Source organism: Salvelinus sp. IW2-2015, unplaced genomic scaffold, assembly GCF_002910315.2.
Source record: "Salvelinus sp. IW2-2015 unplaced genomic scaffold, ASM291031v2 Un_scaffold768, whole genome shotgun sequence".
NCBI classification, from domain to species: Eukaryota; Metazoa; Chordata; class Actinopteri; order Salmoniformes; family Salmonidae; genus Salvelinus; species Salvelinus sp. IW2-2015.
The window spans coordinates 40,559-63,858 of record NW_019942607.1 but is presented as its reverse complement, the minus strand read 5'-3'; the positions used below and the strand labels follow the sequence as shown (position 1 = coordinate 63,858).

General features: G+C 43.1%; 2 protein-coding genes across 3 annotated transcripts in view; one reads left to right on the top strand and one right to left on the bottom strand.

The window, feature by feature from the left end:
• Positions 1-385: 385 nt before the first annotated feature.
• LOC112068846 (cbp/p300-interacting transactivator 3) lies at positions 386-2,792 on the top strand. 2 transcript variants are annotated; one of them, XM_024136059.2, is made up of 2 exons: positions 386-525; positions 1,463-2,792. In XM_024136059.2, exon 2 carries the CDS (start codon positions 1,468-1,470, stop codon positions 2,203-2,205), a length of 738 nt encoding a protein of 245 aa, XP_023991827.1. In that variant the 5' UTR covers positions 386-525; positions 1,463-1,467; the 3' UTR covers positions 2,206-2,792. The 2 variants fall into 2 exon arrangements, with proteins under 2 accessions (XP_023991827.1, XP_023991826.1); XM_024136058.2 differs by having other exon boundaries at positions 415-525; positions 1,459-2,792.
• Positions 2,793-13,693: 10,901 nt separating this feature from the next.
• Positions 13,694-23,300, bottom strand: part of LOC112068849 (polycomb protein SCMH1) — a 46,920-nt gene continuing 37,313 nt past the window's right edge. The window contains 13 exon segments of the mRNA XM_070438316.1: positions 13,694-16,041; positions 17,215-17,348; positions 17,552-17,683; positions 19,358-19,479; positions 19,712-19,868; positions 20,152-20,256; positions 20,259-20,299; positions 20,301-20,355; positions 20,618-20,660; positions 20,662-20,724; positions 20,820-20,985; positions 21,208-21,307; positions 21,310-21,447. Of these exon segments, the coding sequence (XP_070294417.1) occupies positions 15,913-16,041; positions 17,215-17,348; positions 17,552-17,683; positions 19,358-19,479; positions 19,712-19,868; positions 20,152-20,256; positions 20,259-20,299; positions 20,301-20,355; positions 20,618-20,660; positions 20,662-20,724; positions 20,820-20,985; positions 21,208-21,307; positions 21,310-21,447 (1,385 nt within the window). The 3' untranslated portion in view covers positions 13,694-15,912.

Below are 23,300 nucleotides of genomic sequence, written 5' to 3'. Positions count from 1 at the left end.
GGCGGTGCACAATTGGCCCAGTGTCGTCCTGGTTTGGCCAGGGGTAGGCCGTCATTGTAAATAAGAATTTGTTCTTAACTGACTTGCCTAGTTAAATAAAGATTACATCTAAAGTTGACTACTTTAAAATGGCAGAAGCATGGTGGACGTCCTCAATGGCATTGCACATGCTAAAACTGGCCACTAGAGGCCTCTGTCATTCTCTATGGGAGAAACATTGATTATTAAAAAAAATACAGAGGGAGTATTCAAATTGGCTAGTGTACCTTTTTTCTATGCACATGCGCTATATTAAGTAGAGGCAACCGTAGCTCCACCTCTCTCCCACTGAGTTTTTTAAATATTTTTTTTATGTATAATCCCTGAGTTGACCCAGAAAATAAGCAGTCTGTGCATCGGCCCTGCTTGAGCATGAAGTGTAACCCTGTGGAATACATTCTGTAATCTGAARACACCTCGTTTTGCAAAACTAAAATAGAACGTAGCAGTAGCAAAGTCGTTGAACTTTAATCCGAGTAGATACGGGTACGTGTTTGTTTTAATATATTGTAGAATTCGCTGTCTGGCGTTTGTGTGAAGGTCTTGAGGTTGATGTTCCATTGTTAGCATTTTCGTTGTCTTTAGGAGTGTTGGAATAATTAATCGGCAATGCAATTATAGGCTAGACATAAAATAGTGGTGTGTATTAACAAGTGTAGGAAGTTGTAGACGCTATGTATTGAATTTGGGAAGCAATCCTAAATTTGAACAACCGTATAATATAGGCTACAGCTGTTTGGGAATGCATAATGTCAATGTATCGCTTCTCGCTTCTTTGTTGCAACGTGCGTAAAATAACCGAGCTGGTTTCATTTTGTGTTTGATGTGCACTGGTGGAGGGAATATAAACCAAATTATAGTTAATGCATCATCACTGACCGAGACGTCGATATCTATTAAATCAATCGAATATCCAGTTGTAAAGGTAACAAGGTTGATAGCTAGCCTACCCGTGTTTCAATCGGCAAAGCACAAAGAGGAGCATTTGCAGCGAAACTGAGGAAGACGTGGAAAGGCTTTCTAGTGTTCGCGAAAAGGAGCACAAACCCGGCGGTTCTTGACTAGGAAGCGTCTCTTGTGGTTTTACTCTGCCAGTTTAGGACATTGTAGGCCACATTCTTCCAGGAAATAATATTGCGTAATCATAATATTTTGGAGGTTTGAGAAATATATCTAAATGAATTGTCTTGTTACAAAATCAACCCATTTTTTTTCACATGTACTGCTCTTATGCATCCAAACATACGGGTTTCTCTAGTGCAGCCAAGTCAAATATGTCCATGGCATGTCACCTATTCACTAATTGGCTTCAACTGTGCCAAATGTAGGCTACTGCATGCTCACTGAACTTCTACCTACCTACATGATGGGTTGAAAATCAACTGCATCGCTCTAACGGTGTTTCCTCTGTGCTGAAAGACAGGAGCCATGGCGGATCATCTAATGATGCCCATGAACCACAGCTCTGCCGGCGGGGGCCTCCACGGCTACAGACTGGGCATGAACGGAGGCCTGCAGGCAGGCAACCAGCAGCACGTAGTGCCTCAGCCCGGCCTTCGAGCCCTGCCCAATGGCCAGATGATGCACTACGGTGGGGGACCTCAGCAGCAGGCCACCATGGAGGTGGCCATGAGGCAGCGGCAAGGCATGGTGGGGCCCGTGAACAGACAGCTCAACGGGGCTCAGATGGGCCACCACCAGATTACGTCTGGTAACATGATGTACAACAACGGGCAGGCCCAGCAGCAACACCACACCCAGCACCATCACATGAGCCTCCAGCAGCACCCGCAGCAACAACAGCAGTATATGAATGGTGGTCTCACGTCCCAGCAGCTCATGGCCAGCATGCATCTGCAAAAACTCAACACCCAGTATCAYGGACATCCACTGGGRCCCATGAACRGCAACCACAYGGGCAACGGGGCAGCCCAGTACYGCATTKGCCCGGCCCAGCTGGCTAACATGCARCAGATGGCCGGGCCGGCWCTGGCCTTGAAYGGCATGGAYGCRGACATGATTGACGAGGAKGTTTTGACATCCCTGGTCRTGGAGCTGGGCCTGGACCGCATTCAGGAGCTGCCCGAACTCTTCCTGGGCCAGAACGAGTTTGACTTCATCTCAGACTTTGTGAGCAAACAGCTGCCCAGCACCATCAGCTGCTGAGTGAGAGAGGACCTGAGTCAACGATGCTTTGAAGGGGCCTGGAAGGGTGGAGAGTTTGGAAAGACTTGAGTAGTGTGTTGCCCACTGGAAACAACTACTGCTCCGCTTTTCATTTTTGTGTTGTGCCTTTCACTCTAACAGTGCTAGGTCGCAGAGAAGAGTGAGCGAGAGACACTGGTCTGGATAGCCACAGTGCTATGGTGTCATTTTGTGAAGTGACCAGAGGTGTGGTTCTGTGTTGGGTCGCAGCTCGCCTGTAATGGGACATCGTCCTCCAGCATCTCTTCTCTCCAGAGATGAATGTAAACAAAACTGCTGAATTTGTTCAGAGTGGCTTCTCAATGTTAAGACACTGTTGCCTCCTACATTGGACTCAATGGCAGTTTAGTAGTAAGATGTATTTATTTATTACTCTCTCAGAGAAATTAATATAGAACAAACCAGAGACCGACAGATCGTCCAGAGAGAGAATCAAGTTCTGTTGGTGTTTTGGGTAAGGTCAGGGGAAGCTCTAAGTTTGTCTTTTAAAAAACATTTTTTTTTWGTAAATTGGTCTGGGCCTTCTGTTTGAAAATAAGCCCCTCAAATTCATTTTTGATCTTCCAAGAGCTTGGATTTCTCTCCAAGAATGGAGGCGGCAGTACAAGTAGAATGCCATTTCATGGATTTGAATGGAAGTCTATCATAATTGAATAGCTCACTTTTGGCAAGGATTGCTTTTAGTTGTGATGTTCTCAAACCTACTACTTGTACTGTATACATCTGTGTTAATACAGGAAAGTATGTAAGATATAGAACTACATTAATTATGCCAATTTATTTTCTTTACTGGTGGTTTTTATCTTCCCTTTGCGGTCAAGACGGGGTTTTGAGGATCAATAAAAATGGCCTGGATATAAGTGTGGCCTGCTTTTACATTCATTGCAGAGGAGAGCATTAAACGTAATCTGGGGGCTAAAGGGAATTATGCCACTTCAGGGCTTTCCAGCCTGCAGGGTCCAGGATATTAAATAACTTAATACTGAATTAATTTATCTCAAAGGTGTCCCTGTTTCTTAGGAATATCTTTATCTCCCTCAAGGTATGCACAGTCTTATGATGACAGACATTTACTGCTGTAAGCAGCAAATTACCTTCAATCCTGTCATGGAAAATGATGACTGGTGTGTTAAAATCAAACTCAAAGGTGCACTGCTATCCACCAAAAAGCTGAATTTCTAATCTGAATTTTTGACCTTTGATATGGAGAAGGACCCACATTGTGGTTTTAGTCATTGCATTCCTGATCATCCTGACACCATTAATAAAAATAGATTGAGGAATGAATTTCCTGGTTCCTATGAGTTACGGTAACTTTTCTATATGTTGCTGGGTAGAAAGTAGGTGAGACCTGGGGGAGATGGAGCGGGCCAGGGTTAATCTACGCTTACCTTGATGGGGGTTTAACTGAATTCATCCCCTGTAAATTACTACCCCACAGGGGCAAAGAAGTATGGCACACCTTTAGTGACAGTTGTTAGCTCTGAGACTGCACTTAATGGTTGGTTGGGGAAGCAAAATGAGTATAGGTTAGTGCCAATAATAAATGGCATATACAAGCATGGCTTCTTCAAAAAAAAATCTGTATAAATATCCCATGCCTTATGCAATGTTATAGCCACCTGATATTAATTCTATTAAATTCAAATGAGTTTAATATTCTATGGGGTTGGGGTTAGTATTTTACCTCAGGGCATGGAATGCTTGATTGATGTTATATGGGAATATCACCTCCACATCTAACAGTTAAAGTAGCATTATGCAGAAATAACTCAAATTTCCTGGTTGCTAAAACTCATAGTTTGCCTAATTTCAGTTAGTGACAAAAGAAGAAGATAGTGTAGAATCATTGTACCATCTAAGCTGCTGTGAAATATATTTCACATAACCAAAAATATTGTTTCAGCTGTTTGAAGATGCTGTACAAAAACAAAACGGGAAGCATAGAAATAGCGCACATAGAACAGATCTACCGCTTCTTAGACTTGCTTTCCAGTAGATTGATAGATCTATAACTCACATTTTATATGTGCATTTGGTCAGGTTGCCCAAAAAGTTACATATTGCCAGTTTAAGATACATTTTTTTGGAACTTGATGAGTAACAAGTCCTCACTTTTGTCTAACTCATTCTAAAAGAGACATCTATTTTCAGTAGTTCAATTGTGTAGAACAAGTTAGCCCTTAAAGCCAAATTGAAACATGGAATCAACTSGAGGTTTGCTCTAAATGAAACTCACTTGATCTTAATGTAACTTACATTTGTGTTTGCCAAACACAAAAACTCTAGATTCAGCCGAGGGCATGTGGGGTTACTTGGGTTGTCATGAGAAAGGCTGGGGCATAAGCTACAATTGCGCTGCCTCTTGGCACCATCCTTAGTAAAGGTTGCAGGGTCCATGCCCAGTCTACAGGGTCTTCCTGGAAACTGCCAGTGCAGGCTGTGCTGAGGCAGGTTGACTAACTGGCAGACCACTGGCTCCACATACTGTATATCTGAAAACACACTGCATTGCAAGGTCCCTCTTTAGCATCAATAAAAAAAGTGGTTTCTTAATCATTGTGCATCCAGAGTTAAATGGGATTATGTTCCATACACCTGTTTGCTCACTCAATCCCTTGTTATGTCTCAGTCTCCTACAGAGGGGCCAGTCTAGACATAGGCTAAGCAGGGTGTGACTGGAAGAAGTTTACAGTTAGCCTGTTTCTGTTTTTCTCTTTCTCTCAGACAAGGCAGCTCACCCACAACAACTGCTAGCTACGCAACTTGTCTTCTTCCTGTGTCGGCTTGCTGTTTTCTCGATATGTCAAAGCTCAAAACCCACATGTAGAGAAAGACTGATAGAAACAAAATACTGCATATACAGACCAAGGAAATTTTCCAATGTGAAAAAAAGTTACATTAAAAACTACTTCTTGAAATGAAGTGGATGGAGTTTTTGGTGCATGGGGATTTCTCTGTGGGATTTACCCCTAAGAGGCCCTAGGATTCCTGACAAAGACCACCCCTAAACAGTGTTCAGCACCCTCATTTGGGCAGACAGATCGCATTGTTGCATATGGAAACAAGTATAGTGCTAATATTCCTCTAATTCTCTGTTACACATGGTCCATTCTACACAAGCCTATCCATTTGTATCTCTAACAGCTCCTAGCTTCAGCACCCCCRCACTGGGGCTGAAAGATCACTATGGCTGAAAAATTCAGGTTGCATCTTGACACTATTGCATAGTGTCAATATTCTTCTCATTCTCTGCTACACCTGGTCCATTCTACACAAGCCTATCTATTTGTATCTCAAACTGCTCCTAGCTTCAGCACCCCCACACGGGCTGAGAGATCACACTGGGGCTGAAAGATCAGACTGTTGCATCTAGAAATATGTTGCGTAATGTTAATATTCTTCTCATTCTCCGTTACACATGGTAGTCAATTCTATCTACACTTTACATGTCTACCTCCTGAACAGGCCCAAGCGTTCTATTTCCAGGTACTACAGCTGGTGTGGAGGCTTCCCATGAGCTCAGTGTAATCTCCGGGCCCTGCACCAATGAGGGCACAGTGGCCATACCTAGTCACGCATGGGCTGTGGTCCCCACCCCCAACCCCTCTCTGATAAAGCAAGCTGACCAGGCCTGCAGGCTTATCAAACATGCTAACTGGATAACACTAGTATTTCGCTCTCAATAATCTGTCTCATAAAGTGCTAGCAATTCTATGCAAAAGGTTTTTTGTCATTTTTTAAATCATTGTATTGGCCCTCGTCTATACACCCTTATTTGCAGTTGTATCTCATGCTGTAGGCTATTCCCTTTGTAAATAGGACATTGAGTAAGCTTCTCTCCAACTAAAATATCCTATTCAGGGGTTTCAACCATGTAGTAGTGATTGGACCATTTTACTACAATGTTCTACATTGCATTCTTACATAACACTATCCAAACATACATTTGTTTTGGAACTTGTGCCCATTGTTACTATATGACTATATTAGCACTATATTATTCAGAAAAAAACATTGACCCAAAAGTTTGTAGTTTAGTTGATTATTTGATGACTAAGTAGAAGCCTCACGGGAATTAGGACAGAACAAACACAGGATCAGTTGCTGAGTTAATTATTGATAGCAGGGGCAGGTTCCTGAAAGCCTGGTTGAATGTGGGAGGTTGCATTATCATGCATGCCTGCATTCTGACTATTTGCAGAGAATGGTTGTTTTAGGGTTGTTTTAGGACCTGAATCTGAATTAACCTCTCTCCTAGAAGGTAAATAAACAAACTGCAGCTTCACTAGGGTGAGATAATTCAGAGGACCTCAAATTGTATTTGTCACATGCTTCTTTACGAACAGGTGTAGACTTATAGTGAAATGCTTATTTACGAACACTTCCCAACAATGCAGAGATTGTTTTTGTTATATAATAGAAAAATAGACAAATAATAACACAAGGGATAAATACACAATGAGTAGTGATAACTTGGCTATATACAGTGGGGAGAACAAGTATTTGATACACTGCCGATTTTGAAGGTTTTCCTACTTACAAAGCATGTAGAGGTCTGTAATTTTTATCATAGGTACACTTCAACTGTGAGAGACGGAATCTAAAACAAAAATCCAGAAAATCACATTGTATGATTTTTAAGTAATTAATTTGCATTTTATTGCGTGACATAAGTATTTGATCACCTACCAACCAGTAAGAATTCCGGCTCTCACAGACCTGTTAGTTTTTCTTTTAGAAGCCCTCCTGTTCTCCACTCATTAGCCTGTTTAAAACTGCACCTGTTTGAACTTGTTACCTGTATAAAAGACACCTGTACACACACTCAATCAAACAGACTCCAATCTCTCCACAATGGCCAAGACCAGAGAGCTGTGTAAGGACATCAGGGATAAAAATTGTAGACCTGCACAAGGCTGGGATGGGCTACAGGACAATAGGCAAGCAGCTTGGTGAGAAGGCAACAACTGTTGGCGCAATTATTAGAAAATGGAAGATGTTCAAGATGACGGTCAATCACCCTCGGTCTGGGGCTCCATGCAAGATCTCACCTCGTGGGGCATCAATGATCATAAGGAAGGTGAGGGATCAGCCCAAAACTACACGGCAGGACCTGGTCAATGACATGAAGAGAGCTGGGACCACAGTCTCCAGAAAAACCATTAGTAACACACTACGCTGTCATGGATTGAAATCCTGCAGCGCACGCAAGGTCCCCCTGCTCAAGCCAGCGCATGTCCAGGCCCGTCTGAAGTTTGCCAATGGACCATCTGGATGATCCAGAGAGAGGAATGGGAGAAGGTCATGTGGTCTGATGAGACAAAAATAGAGCTTTTTGGTCTAAACTCCACTCGCCGTGTTTGGAGGAAGAAGAAGGTTGAGTACAACCCCAAGAACACCCTCCCAACCGTGAAGCATGGAGGTGGAAACATAATTCTTTGGGGATGCTTTTCTGCAAAGGGGACAGGACGACTGCACCGTATTGAGGGGAGGATGGATGGGGCCATGTATCGCGAGATCTTGGCCAAAAACCTCCTCCCCTCAGTAAGAGCATTGAAGATGGGTCGTGGCTGGATCTTCCAGCATGACAACGACCCGAAACACCCAGCCAGGGCAACTAAGGAGTGGCTCCGTAAGAAGCATCTCAAGGTCCTGGAGTGGCCTAGCCAGTCTCCAGACCTGAACCCAATAGAAAATCTTTGGAGGGAGCTGAACGTCCGTATTGCCCAGCGACAGCCCCGAAACCTGAAGCATCTGGAGAAGGTATGTATGGAGGAGTGGGCCAAAATCCCTGCTGCAGTGTGTGCAAACCTGGTCAATAACTACAGGAAACGTATGATCTYTGTAATTGCAAACAAAGGTTTCTGTACCAAATATTAAGTTCTGCTTTTCTGATGTATCAAATACTTATGTCACGCAATAAAATGCAAATTAATTACTTAAAAATCATACAATGTGATTTTCTGGATTTTTGTTTTAGATTCCGTCTCTCACAGTTGAAGTGTACCTATGATACAAATTACAGACCTCTACATGCTTTGTAAGTAGGAAAACCTTCAAAATCGGCAGTGTATCAAATACTTGTTCTCCCCACTGTACATGGGGTACCAGTACCGAGTCGATGTGCGGGGGTACGAGGTAATTGAGGTAGATATGTACATCTAGGTAGTGATAAAGTGAATAGGCAAAAGGATAGATAATAAACAGTAACAGCAGCATATAGTGTATTCGGAAAGTATTGAGACACCTTCCCTTTTTCCACATTATGTTACATTACCGGCTTATTCTAAAATGTGTGTTTTTTTWAAATCCTCAATCTACACACAATACTCCATAATGACAAAGCGAAAACAGATGTTTATAAATGTTTGCAAATTTATAAAAAATAAAAACTGAAATACCTTATTTACATAAGTATTCAGACCCTTTGCTATGAGACTCAAAATTGAGCTCAGGTGCATCCTGTTTCCATTGATCATCCTTGAGATGTTTCTACAACTTCATTGGAGTCCACCTGTGGTAAATTCAATTGATTGGACATAATTTAGAAAGGCACACACCTGTCTATATAAGGTCCCACAGTTGACAGTGCATGTGAGAGCAAAAACTAAGCCATGAGGTCGAAGGAATTTCCCTGTAGAGCTCCAAGACAGGATTGTGTAGAGGCACAGATCTGGGGAAGGGTACCAAAACATTTCTGCAGCATTGAAGGCCCCCAAGAACACAGTGGCCTCCATTATTAAATGGAAGAAGTCTGGAACTACCAGGACTCTTCCTAGAACTGGCCGCCCGGCCAAACTGCAATCGGGAAGGAAGGTGACCAAGAACCCGACGGTCACTCTGACAGATCTCCCAAGGTCCTCTGTGGAGATGGGAGAACCTTACAGAAGGACAACCATCTCTGCAGCACTCCACCAATCTCGGCATTATGGTAGAGTGGCCAGATGGAAGCCACTCCTCAGGAAAAGGCACATGACAGCACGCTTGGAGTTTGCCAAAGGCACCTAAAGGACTCTCAGACCATGAAAAGTAACATTCTTTGGTCTGATGAAACCAAGATTGAACTCTTTGGCCTGAATGCCAAGCATCAAGTCTGGAGGAAACCTGGCACTATCCCTATGGTGAAGCATGGTGATGGGATCATCATGCTGTGGGGATGTTCTTCAGTGGTAGGGAGACTAGTCAGGATCGAGGGAAAGATGAACGGAGCAAAGTACAGAGATCCTTGATGAAAACCTGCTCCAGAGCGCTCAGGACCTCAGACTGGGGCGAAAGTTCACCTTCCAACAGGACGATGTCCCTAAACACACAGCCAAGACAACGCAGTAGTGGCTTCGGGACAAATATCTGACTGCCAGAGCCCGGACTTGAACTCGATCGAGCATCTCTGGAGAGACCTGAAAATAGCTGTGCAGCAACGCTCCCCATCCAACCTGACAGATCTTGAGAGGATCTGCAGAGAAGAATTGGAGAAACTCCCCAAATACAAGTGTGCAAAGCTTGTAGTGTCATACCCAAGAAGACTTGAGGCTTTAATCGCTGCCAAATGTACTTAAACGAAGTACTGAGTAAAGGATCTGAATTTTTTTATTTTTTATTTCACCTTTATTTAACCAGGTAGGCTAGTTGAGAACAAGTTCTCATTTGCAACTGCGACCTGGCCAAGATAAAGCATAGCAGTGTGAACAGACAACAACACAGAGTTACACATGGAGTAAACAATAAACAAGTCAATAACATGGTAGAAAAAAAGAGAATCTATATACAATGTGTGCAAAAGGCATGAGGTAGGCAATAAATCGAATAATTACAATTTAGCAGATTAACACTGGAGTGATAAATCATCAGATGATCATGTGCAAGTAGAGATACTGGTGTGCAAAAGAGCAGAAAAGTAAATAAATTAAAGCAGTATGGGGGGTGAGGTAGGTAAATTGGGTGGGTAGTTTACAGATGGACTATGTACAGCTGCAGCGATCGGTTAGCTGCTTGGATAGCAGATGTTTAAAGTTGTTGAGGGAGATAAAAGTCTCCAACTTCAGAGATTTTTGCAATTCGTTCCAGTCGCAGGCAGCAGAGAACTGGAAGGAAAGGCGTCCAAATTAGGTTTTGGCTTTAGGGATGATCAGTGAGATACACCTGCTGGAGCGCGTGCTACGGGTGGGTGTAGCCATCGTGACCAGTGAACTGAGATAAGGCGGCACTTTACCTAGCATAGCCTTGTAGATGACCCGGAGCCAGTGGGTCTGATGACGAACATGTAGCGAGGGTCAGCCGACTAGGGCATACAGGTCGCAGTGGTGGGTCGTATAAGGTGCTTTAGTAACAAAACGGATGGCACTGTGATAAACTGCATCCAGTTTGCTGAGTAGAGTATTGGAAGCTATTTTGTAGATGACATCGCCAAAGTCGAGGATCGGTAGGATAGTCAGTTTTACTAGGGTAAGTTTGGCGGCGTGAGTGAAGGAGGCTTTGTTGCGAAATAGAAAGCCGACTCTAGATTTGATTTTGGATTGGAGATGTTTGATATGAGTCTGGAAGGAGAGTTTGCAGTCTAGCCAGACACCTAGGTACTTATAGATGTCCACATATTCTAGGTCGGAGCCGTCCAGGGTGGTGATGCTAGTCGGGCGTGCGGGTGCAGGCAGCGAACGGTTGAAAAGCATGCATTTGGTTTTACTAGCGTTTAAGAGCAGTTGGAGGCCACGGAAGGAGTGTTGTATGGCATTGAAGCTCGTTTGGAGGTTAGATAGCACAGTGTCCAAGGAAGGGCCAGAAGTATACAGAATGGTGTTGTCTGCGTAGAGGTGGATCAGGGAATCGCCCGCAGCAAGAGCAACATCATTGATATATACAGAGAAAAGAGTCGGCCCGAGAACTGAACCCTGTGGTACCCCCATAGAGACTGCCAGAGGACCGGACAACATGCCCTCCRATTTGACACACTGAACTCTGTCTGCAAAGTAGTTGGTGAACCAGGCAAGGCAGTCATTAGAAAAACCGAGGCTACTGAGTCTGCCGATAAGAATATGGTGATTGACAGAGTCGAAAGCCTTGGCCAGGTCGATGAAGACGGCTGCACAGTAMTGTCTTTTATCGATGSCGGTTATGATATCGTTTAGTACCTTGAGCGTGGCTGAGGTGCACCCGTGACCGGCTCGGAAACCGGATTGCACAGCGGAGAAGGTACGGTGGGAWTCGAGATGGTCAGTGATCTGTTTGTTGACTTGGCTTTCGAAGACCTTAGATAGGCAGGGCAGGATGGATATAGGTCTGTAACAGTTTGGGTCCAGGGTGTCTCCCCCTTTGAAGAGGGGGATGACCGCGGCAGCTTTCCAATCCTTGGGGATCTCAGATGATACGAAGGAGAGGTTGAACAGGCTGGTAATAGGGGGTGCGACAATGGCGGCGGACAGTTTCAGAAATAGGGGGTCCAGATTGTCAAGCCAGATTGTGGATACTTATGTAAATGTGATATTTCAGTGTTTTATTTTTTAAACACTTCCAAACATTAATAAAAAACAGTTTTTGCATGTGTAATTATTGTGTGTAGATTGATGAGGACATTTAAAAAAAATCTATTTTAGAATAAGGCTGTAACGTTACAAATGTGGAAAAAGTCAAAGGGTCTGAATACTGTCCGAATGCACTGTATGACAATGGTCTATTTGCATATAGGCATACTGCAGCTCTGATTGTTTAGGTCTGTGTGTAGTACAGGCTGAGTAGTGTGTCAATGCAATAGAATCCAACTCCAATGTGTTCTGCATCCGTTTTCAAAGTCTGGAAAATACATATTTTCAACGTTTGGAAAAGACATATTTTCAGCTTTCATCAGAACCGAAAATGAACCTTGTTTCAACGCCTGGAAAATACGTGTATAATACATATTTTCAACGTAATTTTGCTCAATGGGCAGGGAATTTCCTATTCGGGTCTTTCCTAAAAGTCTCTGGCATTCCCACGAGAATGTCACCATCAGTTAGCTAAAACTGTGGGTGAGTCAGATGGCATTCTGTTAACGCCACTGTCTCTGCTCGCCTCCCTGTCAGCAGTTTAAACCCGACTCATTCATGTTTGTTCAGTTTTTGTGAAACTCACATGATGTGAGCACAACATAAAGAGCAAGGAGCTGGGAGGTCTATAAATAGCTATTTTTTCATGAATGACACCGTGGCTACTATTAGACATCAACAAACATAGCCTATACCCTTGATCTTGTTAGAATTGTCTTGCACACAGGCACACAAATACACACACAGGAACAAGTCTAACTGACACGCACGCACGCAAGCACATACACAAACCTCCCTAATCGGCACTGATCAGTGGGTTTGGTCAGTTAACCCTCACATGCACTTTCCTGTTTTTGCTGTGAGGATGTGGTCACATCCGCACTTTTAATGCTTCTGCTGCAATCGATACGTCACGCACACAGGCCTAACTCTCATTCACACTTTAATTCRTTGGAATAACTATCACTTCAAATTACGATCACTTTCCTAGCTATTTTGTCAGGGAAACGTGAAAATAATAGGCTAACTTTGATGTAAGAATTATGTTACAATTTGCTTTGGAGAATCTAGCTCACCAGTCAGAAAAGAGCTACTAAATTCAATAAGCACCCAGGTGTTACGCAACATATGGGCTAATTTACTTGTAGCATCACTTGGGACACCTCAAAGGAAAAACATTTATGCAAATAGTATGTCCAAATAGTATGTCCAAATAATTTATGCAAATAGTAAGTTGGGTCTCCAATTCAGACTAAATGACTCATGGCAGAACATGTGCCTGAGCCTCAAGGAGAGGAATCAAGGAGACAGGACTGAGTAAATCTGGATGGATGGAGCTCACCTGCCCTCTGTTGGCCAACTGTCGTCCATCAAACATTTCCTGGAGCAATAAAGAGTATGATTTCAATATTTACTCAATCTTGAGCCACTATACCAAAACTGAAAATGTACAAAAACAATTACTGCATAACTCTTCATGCTATTCACTCATCTTGAGACTTTGGCCGAGATTCAATCAGATCAAGCGTTAATGTCGATAACCGAGGTGTAACTTGTGTTGGAGATGTCAAATCGGTGAGCGGCTGTTCTAGATCATTTTCATGAAGCCACACCCGTCCCACTTGTGTTAGAAGTTCAGAACGAGAAAGTGTGGGCCATATGGAAATTACACTCCAAATGAAAATCATTAAACAAAATGAGGACTTCTATCAGCCTAGTCGAGGTGTAAATTACATCTCACATTCCAGTGTTCGAACTTGTAAACAAGGCTTCATGGGGATTTATCTCAATGACAACGTCCGCTTTAGGTATGTGGATTTGACAACTCTAACACAGTTGGACCACCCAAAAACCGCTATGTGGATGTCGGCTAAATAACTTCACGCTATGCCCATACTGTTTACAAATGAAGAAAGTATGACTGACAGATAAACAGTTATTGTATCTTTATTGAACATTAATGCCTATGATAAAGCTCTCAATGTATGAACTCTAATAATATAGTATAAAAATTAAAAAAGTACAAATAAGTCATTGTAAACATCCATAACAAGATAAAAGCAACAGTTTATCATGTCAATATTTCTTCAGCACAGTATAATGTGTTTTGATAATGTAGTGTGTCATACTGTTTGAAAACCATGCCTCCAAACAAAAATACAATTCAGAACAAATCCCAAACAGCTGGGAAAAACCTCGTTTTTTCCCCCCTGGAATTAATTACACTGAACAAAAATATAAAACGCAATGTGCAACAATTTAAAAGACTTTACTAAGTTACAGTTCATATACAGAAAAGCCCTAATCTATGGATTTCACATGACTGGCAATACAGATATGCATATGTTGGTCACAGATATCTTTAAAAAGAAAAGTAGGGGCGTGGATCAGAAAACCAGTCAGTATCTGGTGTGACCACCATTTGCCTCATCTCTTTCGCAAGGAGTTGATCAGGCTGTTGATTATGGCCTGTGGAATGTTGTCCCACTTTCAATGGCTGTGCGACGTTGCTGGATATTGGTGGGAACTGGAACACGCTGTCGTACACGTCAATCCAGAGCATCCCAAATATGCTCAATGGGTGAAATGTCTGGTGAGTATGCAGGCCATGGAAGAACTGGGACATTTTCATCTTCCAGGAACTGTGTACAGATCCTTGCGACATGGGGCCGTGCATTATCGTGATGACGGCGAATGAATGGCGTGACAATGGGCCTCAGGATCTCGTCATGATAAAAGGCAATTGTCTTCGTTGTCCGTAGCTTATGCCTGCCCATACCATAATCCCACCGCTACCATGGGGCACTCTGTTCACATTGACATCAGCAAACTGCTCGCCCACACGACACCATACACGCTATCTGCCATCTGCCCGGTAGTTGAAACCCGGGATTCATCTGTGAAGTGCACACTTCTATAGCGTGCTACTGGCCATCGAAGGTGAGCATTTTCCTACTGAAGTCGGATGCGGCGCCGAACTGCTGTCAGGTCAAGACACTGGTGAGGACGATGAGCACAAAGATGAGCTTCCCTGAGACGGTTTCTAACAGTTTGTGCAGACATTCACAGTAAACCCACAGTTTCATCAACTGTTCGGGTGGCTGGTCTCAAACGATCCCGCAGGTGAAGAAGCCAGATGTGGAGGTCCTGGGCTGGCGTGGTTACACGTGGTCTGTGGTTGTGAGGCCGGTTGGAAGTAATGCCAAATTCTCTAAAATGACGTTGGAGGCGACGTATGGTAGAGAAATGAACATTCAATTCTCTGGCAACAGCTCTGGTGGACATTCCTGCAGTCAGCATGCCAATTGAACGCTCCCTCAAAACTTGAGACATCTGTGGCAAAACAGCACATTTTAGTGGCCTTTTATTGTACCCAGCACAAGGTGCACCTGTGTAATAATCATGCTGTTTAATCAGCTTCTTGATATGCTACACCTGTCAAGTGGATGGATTATCTTGGCAAATGAAAAATGCTCACTAACAAGGATGTAAACAAATTTGTGCACAACATTTGAGAGAAATAAGCTTTTTGTGCGTATGGAACATTTCTGGGATCTTTTATTTCAGCTCATGAAACTTGGGACCAACACTTTACATGTTGCATTTGTATTTATGTTCAGTATACTTATTTCATACAAAAACAGCCAAAATGGCTTAATGCAAGTCCATATTTTCAGGGAGGGTACAAAAAAAGAAATGTACTTGATCAAACAAAAAGAAAGCCATCAAAAACAATGTAATTAAAAACTCTGGCCTAAAATGGCCATTACAGTAAAAAAAATGTCTACACACAGGGAGGGCATCATTGGTAGAGGTTGTTGTAAGAGAATATGGAATAGAAAAACAGGCAAGTAACATGATGGATGAGGAGGAGATGTGGGCGAGTCAGTCAGTCTGCATATCCCATGCTGCCGTAGGGCTGGATTGTGCCACACAACAGAAATAAAATCGAAATAAGAGAAGTTCGCCACAGGGCTTCTTAGATGCGGCAGAGAAAGGGAGGGGGATATATGACACTAGGTATCGTAGCCTAGTGGCGGAAGCTACATGTGATGGTCAGTCCAGTAGTATGCAGTGCATTATATCCTGTAGAGGGGAGGGGGGGTGAGTAGTAGTAGCAGGGTTGCGGGGTGGGGGGACGCTGATGAGCTCAATAAGGGCGTCCATGTTTGAACCTGTCGATGTGGAATGTGAGTTTGAGGGCAGGCCCGAGCTTCAAGCCCATGTATTTCATCATCATGTCGCTGCGTAGTAACAGGAGGGCTTTGCCATCAATCTCCTGCAACACATAGGAGTGGGATAACATTTTAATTTGCTATGGAGGTTATAAACTCAACAAAACACTTAAGAATAAAAACTCCTTCCACTAAAAACAATGGCATAACATACAGTGCATTCGGAATGTATTCACACCCCTTGACTTTTTCCACGTTACAGCCTTACTCTAGAAGGGATTAAAATATTTTTTCCCTCCTCAATCTACACACAATACCCCATAATGACAAAGCGAAAACAGCTTTTATAAATGTTTGCAAATGTATTAAAAAACAAAAATACCTTATTTACATAAGAATTTAGACCCTTTGCTATGACACTCAAAATTGAGCTCAGGTGCATCCTGTTTCCATTGATCATCCTTGAGATGTTTCTACAACTTCATTGGAGTCCACCTGTGGTAAATTCAATTGATTGGACATGATTTGGAAAGGCACACACCTGTCTATATAAGGTCCCACAGTTGACAGTGAATGTCAGAGCAAAAACCAAGCCACGAGGTCAAAGGAATTGTCCATAGAGCTCCAAGACAGGATTGTGTCAAGGCACAGATCTGGGAACGATTACCCAAAACATTCTGCAGCATGAAGGTCCCCAAGAACACAGTGGCCTCCATCCTTCTTAAATAAAATAAGTTTGGAACTACCAAGACTCAGGAGTGGCTTCGGGACAAGTCTCTGGATGTCCTTGACTGGCCCTGCGAGAGCCCAGACTTGAACCCAATCGAACATCTCTGGAGAGACCTGAAAATAGCTGTGCAGCGACGCTCCCCATCCAACCTGACAGAGCTTGAGAGGATCTGCAGAGAAGAATGGGAGAAACTCCCTAAATACAGGTGTGCCAAGCTTGTAGCGTCATACCCAAAAAGACTTGAGTACTGAGTAAAGGGTCTGAATACTTATGTAAATATCAGTCATAAAAATAAAAATAGATGCTAAATGTTAATAAAAACTTGTTTTTGATTTGTCATTATGGAGTATTGTGTGTAGCTTGATGAGAGGGAAAAAATGATTTAATACATTTTAGAATAAGGCTGTAACGTCACAAAATGTGGAAAAAGTCAAGGGGATGAATACTTTCCGAATGCACTGTAAATGTCCTTCTGTGCTGTCAGGCTGACATGTACATAGAGATGCAATAGGATACTACTGTTCTATTCAATTATGTAGATACATACGTGTTTTCTGAAGAGATCTGCGTGGGGGGCCAGTAGGGGGTCTATGTCTCTGATGAACTGCATGACGTCCTCTACCGTCCACAGGTTGGGGTCCTGGCCACTGGGCCGGGGGCTCTCTCTGAAACGCTCAGAGCCTGTGTCGGATGGCGGGTCAGAGTAGAGATACAGAGGAACATTAGTCACCAATCACAAGTGGGTTTTGTTATTATGGAATGACGAGCAACTCCATCTAAAGTGTTGCCGTAAAGCCATACACAATCCATAAATTAGCTTGGCTAAAAATGAAAACACATTTTTGCCTTTAATGACATGCACTGCATTAAAGATGATCCCCTACCTGAAGAGTTGAGATGTAGCAACTTGGTGGGGAACCGCAGGCCCAGAGGCTGCCCTGTCAAGCCCGGGGACAGGGGGCTCTTCTTTAAGTGCTCCGACCCCCCTACACCATTCTCCATGAGGAAGGGCTCACCTGGAACAACGTGGAGGAGAGTCAATGACAAGGCCCAAGTGACACACCTGTAGCCTGTAGTTTAACTGTAGTCAAAAAGTTTGCTTAGTGGGACATTACTGGCTACACCTAGGGCTGTTGCRGTGACTGTATTACCGCTACACCGGCAGTCTTGAGGTCTGACCGCAGTAAAATTCCATGCGACTATTAAGTCTTGGTAATCTCTTATGTCCTAATGGCCTGGTACTCAGGGCCCTATTGTCCCTCTAACCACTCTGACATCAATGCAAATTATATCGAAAATCACATCAAACACTTACTATCAAAACAGTATTGTGCTTTTAAAACTCACCTCACTGTGATGATCAATTTGAAGAAAGAAGTTCAACAGCAGGTTGAAACTGAGTGTAAAACATTGTTGATGTGGATGTTGTTTCAAAGCCTAACATAACAAAATGGACAGCGCTTCTAAGGTGATGATTCATTCAAAACACCAATACGCATTTTAGAGCTTATGCATATGCATTAGTTTATGAGCCCAAGCCCGAAAAATACCGTAATTAAAATGATGATTGTGCCGTTACACAATACATTGCCTACCACATATTACACATGGCAAAAAAACATTTTAAAAAACGTATTTAAGATGTCTTTGGTACGTAATTGGTCTAGCCTATACAAATTTGAGTAATCACCTTTGAGTGTGGACTGTATTATTATGCATACTCCAAAATGTCTATTGACGAGTCTGGGAGAGAATATATAGCCCTAGGCGATGCTGAGGGTTGTGCAGGACTGTTTACAGATAAGCCTACAATTATTGTGAATTTGTATTTGATTTTGATTATCCAGTTAATAGGGAATTTTTATATTTTCATAACTAATTGGGTGACATTACCTTTCGCTATACAGACTACCTCACCACCATGCGTTTCCACATCCTCCCTCTCTCCTTTATTCCTTTCTAGAGCGTGCAGAGGGGCTGTCAACAGTTTAGTGAAATATATTTTGTTGTGAAAACATGTCACCATCAATGTTCCCAAACAGATTTTGCTTGCCTCTGCTATAAAACTGAAGTAGCCTACCAGGCACATTCTGTTCTTCTGAAATACATTTTCTTCATATCATGTTTCTTTAGACCTAACTAAAATAAATAATGGATTTTTTTGTGATGGTGTATTTTAAATTGAATATATACCATCACAATAAATCCATTATAGTCAGGTCTAAAGAAACATTATGATTTGAAGAAAATGTATTTCAGAAGAACAGAAAATGAGTTGGCCTACTGTATGTTATCTGGCTATTCTCCATGCCATAGGCTGTAGGCTTGTTCACTTAGCTGACAAGATACAAGCTGCTGATGCGCGAGCCTTCGGAACATCTACATTTTAAAAATGTAGATGTTCCAAAGGCTCACTCATCAGCAGCTTGTATGCAGCTTGTATTCGTGGAGGCCTAGCTGGAGATGCTAAACGTGTTTATGTTAATTAACGGTCAACTATCGTGAGACCGGAAGACTTTTGCATTACAAAAACTGTCTGACCTCCACAGTCCTAGCTACACCCTAAAATAAGAGTTTTCGTTTGTACACAAATGTTTTCCATTTGTTTGTCCCATTAGAGGTGCATGTTTCTATTTTTATCAATCAAGTTATTTTAAATGAAGCGTTAAGGATTTCCTAAGGAGCTGTACCTTCCGAGGAGAGGCAGAGGTTTTTGGCCAGCTTGTGGGGGAGGGGGCTGTAGTACGATTCTTGAAGGAACCGCTTGGAGCCTCTTCCTGGACCCGTTGTGAGGCCCTCCCTAAAACTTCTCCTTTCTGGAGGGAGTCGTATCAGAAAAGAGAAACAGTGAGGAGTGAAAAGTAAATACATACATACTTGACTCAAATCGACACTGTTACAATGTTGAAAAGGCCAAAAAGAAAGACAACCCTTTTCTGTCCTGAATCAACAGAAAAGCCAAGGTTATGCCCCAGTAGTACAGTGTGTGTGTGTGTGTGTGTGTGTGTGTGTGTGTGTGTGTGTGTGTGTGAGTGTTGTGCGACTGGTAGGCGTGGCTGTCGTAATGCAGCCCCCTCTGGGATGGGCTGGCTCCCAAACAGAGGTTACAGTAGAGGTTGTGACAAGTTTCTCAGAGTGCAGGACGTGCTGACGCTGTTGACCGTGGCAGGGTGAGGGTATGGTGCTGCTGGTCAAAGTGGGCTGACGGACGAACAGAGGGTATAGGTTTAGGCTCAGACCAATACTTTCCTATTTAGTAGCAATGCCAAGTGAATAGGAGATATAGAGCTTTGGTTTGATCAATTTCGAACAAAGGCTTACAGTCTGTTTTAACCACTGGTTTGATGCAGTCATAGGGAGGCTTGAATAAATGAAGGAAACATCATGTTTTTTAGAAATGCAAAGATATTTGATTATCTCTATAACTAAACTTCTAATAAGTGTATAGAGAAAATAGCCAGACAGGAAGCAGGTATCCCAAGACCTTACCTGATATGAACCTCTCCTCCGTGACCTGGCTTGAGGCAGGAGAAGACAGAGCTCTGGTTGTGGGCACCGTCCACACAGGCCTGGACACACTGCTGTAGCCCGAGGAAGCCCGGCCTGGACCAAAGTGGTCGGGCAGCTGCTGCACGCCGCCCATCCAAGTGGGGTCCCACCTTCCCATACTTGTTCAGGTATACACACAGTGGGACACGTAGGTAGATGCAGCAGTCACGGACACAAACAGAGGCATCCAACATCAGCATGTATACCACCGGCTGAAAAAGGCAGATTCGACTTCATGCCTCCAAACATATTTAACAAATACTACATTTTCATCATATTGACTCATAAGATGTCCGAGGGCATACAAGTATTCAGAATAAATTGCATTGCGCTCCAGAAATCCATATGGATAATAATTGCACTGACGAAGTACTACTTTGTGTGTGTTGTTACTGTGCATGCAAGCGGCGCTGGGGTGGTGGCGTTGTCCAGGGGACCGTGGTCTGGTGTCTGGCTCTGGAATTACTGTTGTGGAAACGGGCACGGGTTGGGACACCCGCTGTTTTCTCTGTTCACACAGACCACACACATATACACAATGTTTAGTGGGTGGTATGCGCTCATCTCATACATTTAAAATGATAATTGTGTGTGTGTGGTTACCTTGCTGCCGGGCTTGGGCCCTCTCTTTTGGGGATTGATAGACTCCACTTGTCCCTCCTGCAATGCCATCCTCTGGGCCCAGTTGGTGGCGGCCTCTCTGGGCCGGGACACAGGTCCTCGGCCTGCCTGGCACCCTTCGCCAGCCATTCTCTCTTCGCCCAGCCAACTAACACAGAGGGGGGAGTGAGAGGACACTGTTAGGGTTAAGTCAACCATCTAGTTGTCATTGGAGGGCAAACATTACTTTTTCAGTAGCAGTGGAATTAGAATAGAAGTGAATTCTTGATTTAGTTCAACTTTGACCAATAAGGTCGTTATTATAAAAGAGTATTTGGATGCTGCGACACAGGATGACATCCAACCCTACCCACCACCTACCCTCCCCAACCCGGGTCCTTGGTCTGTACTTCTCCCCGGTTTTGGGGCCTCTCTTCTTGGGACTTGATAGGCTCCAGTCCCTTTCCGGGGGGGGGCCTGTGGTCCTACCGGCCCCTTCTGGCCCAGGGCCTTGTCGCTTGGCTTTCCTGCAGTGGCTTGCGTCCCCGTTGCAGCGGCTGTCCTGGCATGGGGTGCATGGCTGTTCCCTCGCTACCGTCTGAAAGGCAACCGAGGGTCTTGGGTAGCACTGCTGTCCCCAGAGAGAGAAAGAGATAGGGGGAGTGTAAAAAAAAGTTCAAATAGGATGTTAAGGAATCAAACAAATGCAATTTATCCTCTAGTCTAGAGATCAATATATTCATTCAAGTTTTGTAATTCATTATTTCCTTCATTCATTCAAATGCTGCCTGGCAGGAAACAATGAATGTCAGACTCAGGAAGTAGCATCAAATTGACCCCATGACTGTTTGGTAATACACAATAACACATAACAAACCAGGAAAGAGCAGCGACTTAATCAAAATCATGACATAAACAGCCACTGATCAAGTGATGCCTCTAACAACACAACACAGCAGGAGTGGTAGACCCGACCACACACAAGTGCAGATAGAACCAGACAGCTTTTGTGTTAAGGAGGGCCATGGTGACCCAGTTTGCTTTCAGCTGTGGAACAAAGGGGCAAGTTGTGTTACACACTTATGTGTTACACTATTTTACTGCCCTGCCTTCATAGGGAAGGATGAGAGACAGAGGGAGAAAGAGTGTTGCCAGGACTACATATACAAATTCCATCTAGACACTGTTGACCTAGAGCACACAACAAACTATACCTGCCTCAGCTTAAACATCAGCACCACAGGTAACTAAAAAATGAAAAGCTGAAATGTCTTGAGTCAATAAGTATTCAACCCCTTTGTTATGGCAAGCCTAAATAAGTTCAGGAGTAAAAATCTGCTTAACAAGTCACATAATAAGTTGCGTGTGTRCAATAATAGTGTTTAACATTATTTTAAATGAATACATCTCTGTGCCCCACACATACAGATAATTGTAAGGTCCCTAGGTCGAGCAGTGAATTTCAAACACAGATTAAACCACCAAGACTACTGACCAAGATTTTCCAATGCCTCGCAAAGGGCACCTATTGGTAGATTGGTTAAAAAATGTAAAATACATTTTAAAAAGCAGACATTGAATATCCCTTTGAGGATGGCGAAGTTATTCATTACACTTTGGATGGTGTATCAATACCCCCAGTCATGATTTTCAAACTTTCCATAACAAAACCATTACCTATAGAGAGATGAACCTAGAGAAGAGCAAGCAGGTCCTGGGGCTCTGTTCACAAACAGACCACACAGAGCCCCAGGGCAGCAACACAACTAGACCCAACCAAATCATGAGAAAACAAAAAGATAATTACTTGACACATTGGAAAGAATTTACGAAACAACTGAGCAAACTGCAATGCTATTTGGCCCAGAATGCCTGACCACTGTGACTGACCCAAAATTAAGGAAAGCTTTGACTATGTACAGACTCAGTGAGCATAGCCTTGCTATTGAGAGGCCACCGTAGGCAGACCTGGCTCTAGGAAGTGCAGCTCGGTTTCCACCTCATTTTGTGGGCTATGTGCACACTGCGCACAAAATGAGGTGGAAACCGAGCTGCACTTCCTAACCTCCTGACAAATGTATGATCATATTAGACACATATTTCCCTCAGATTACAAAGAATTCGAAAACAAATCAAATTTGTATAAATTCAAAAACAAATCAAATGTTTTATAAACTCCCATATCTACTAGGTGAAATACCACAGTGTGCCATCACAGCAGCAAGATGTGTGACCTGTTGCCACAAGAAAAAGGGAAACCAGTAAAACACAAACACCATTGTAAATATAACCCATATTTCTATTTATTTATTTTCCCTTTTGTACATTGTTACAACTCCATACATAGCCATAATATAACATTTGAAATGTCTCTACTCTTTTGAAACTTTTGTGAGTTTAATATTTACCGTTCTTTTCTGATTGTTTATTTTACTTTTGTTTATTATAGATTCACTTGCTTTGGCAATGTAAACATACAGTATG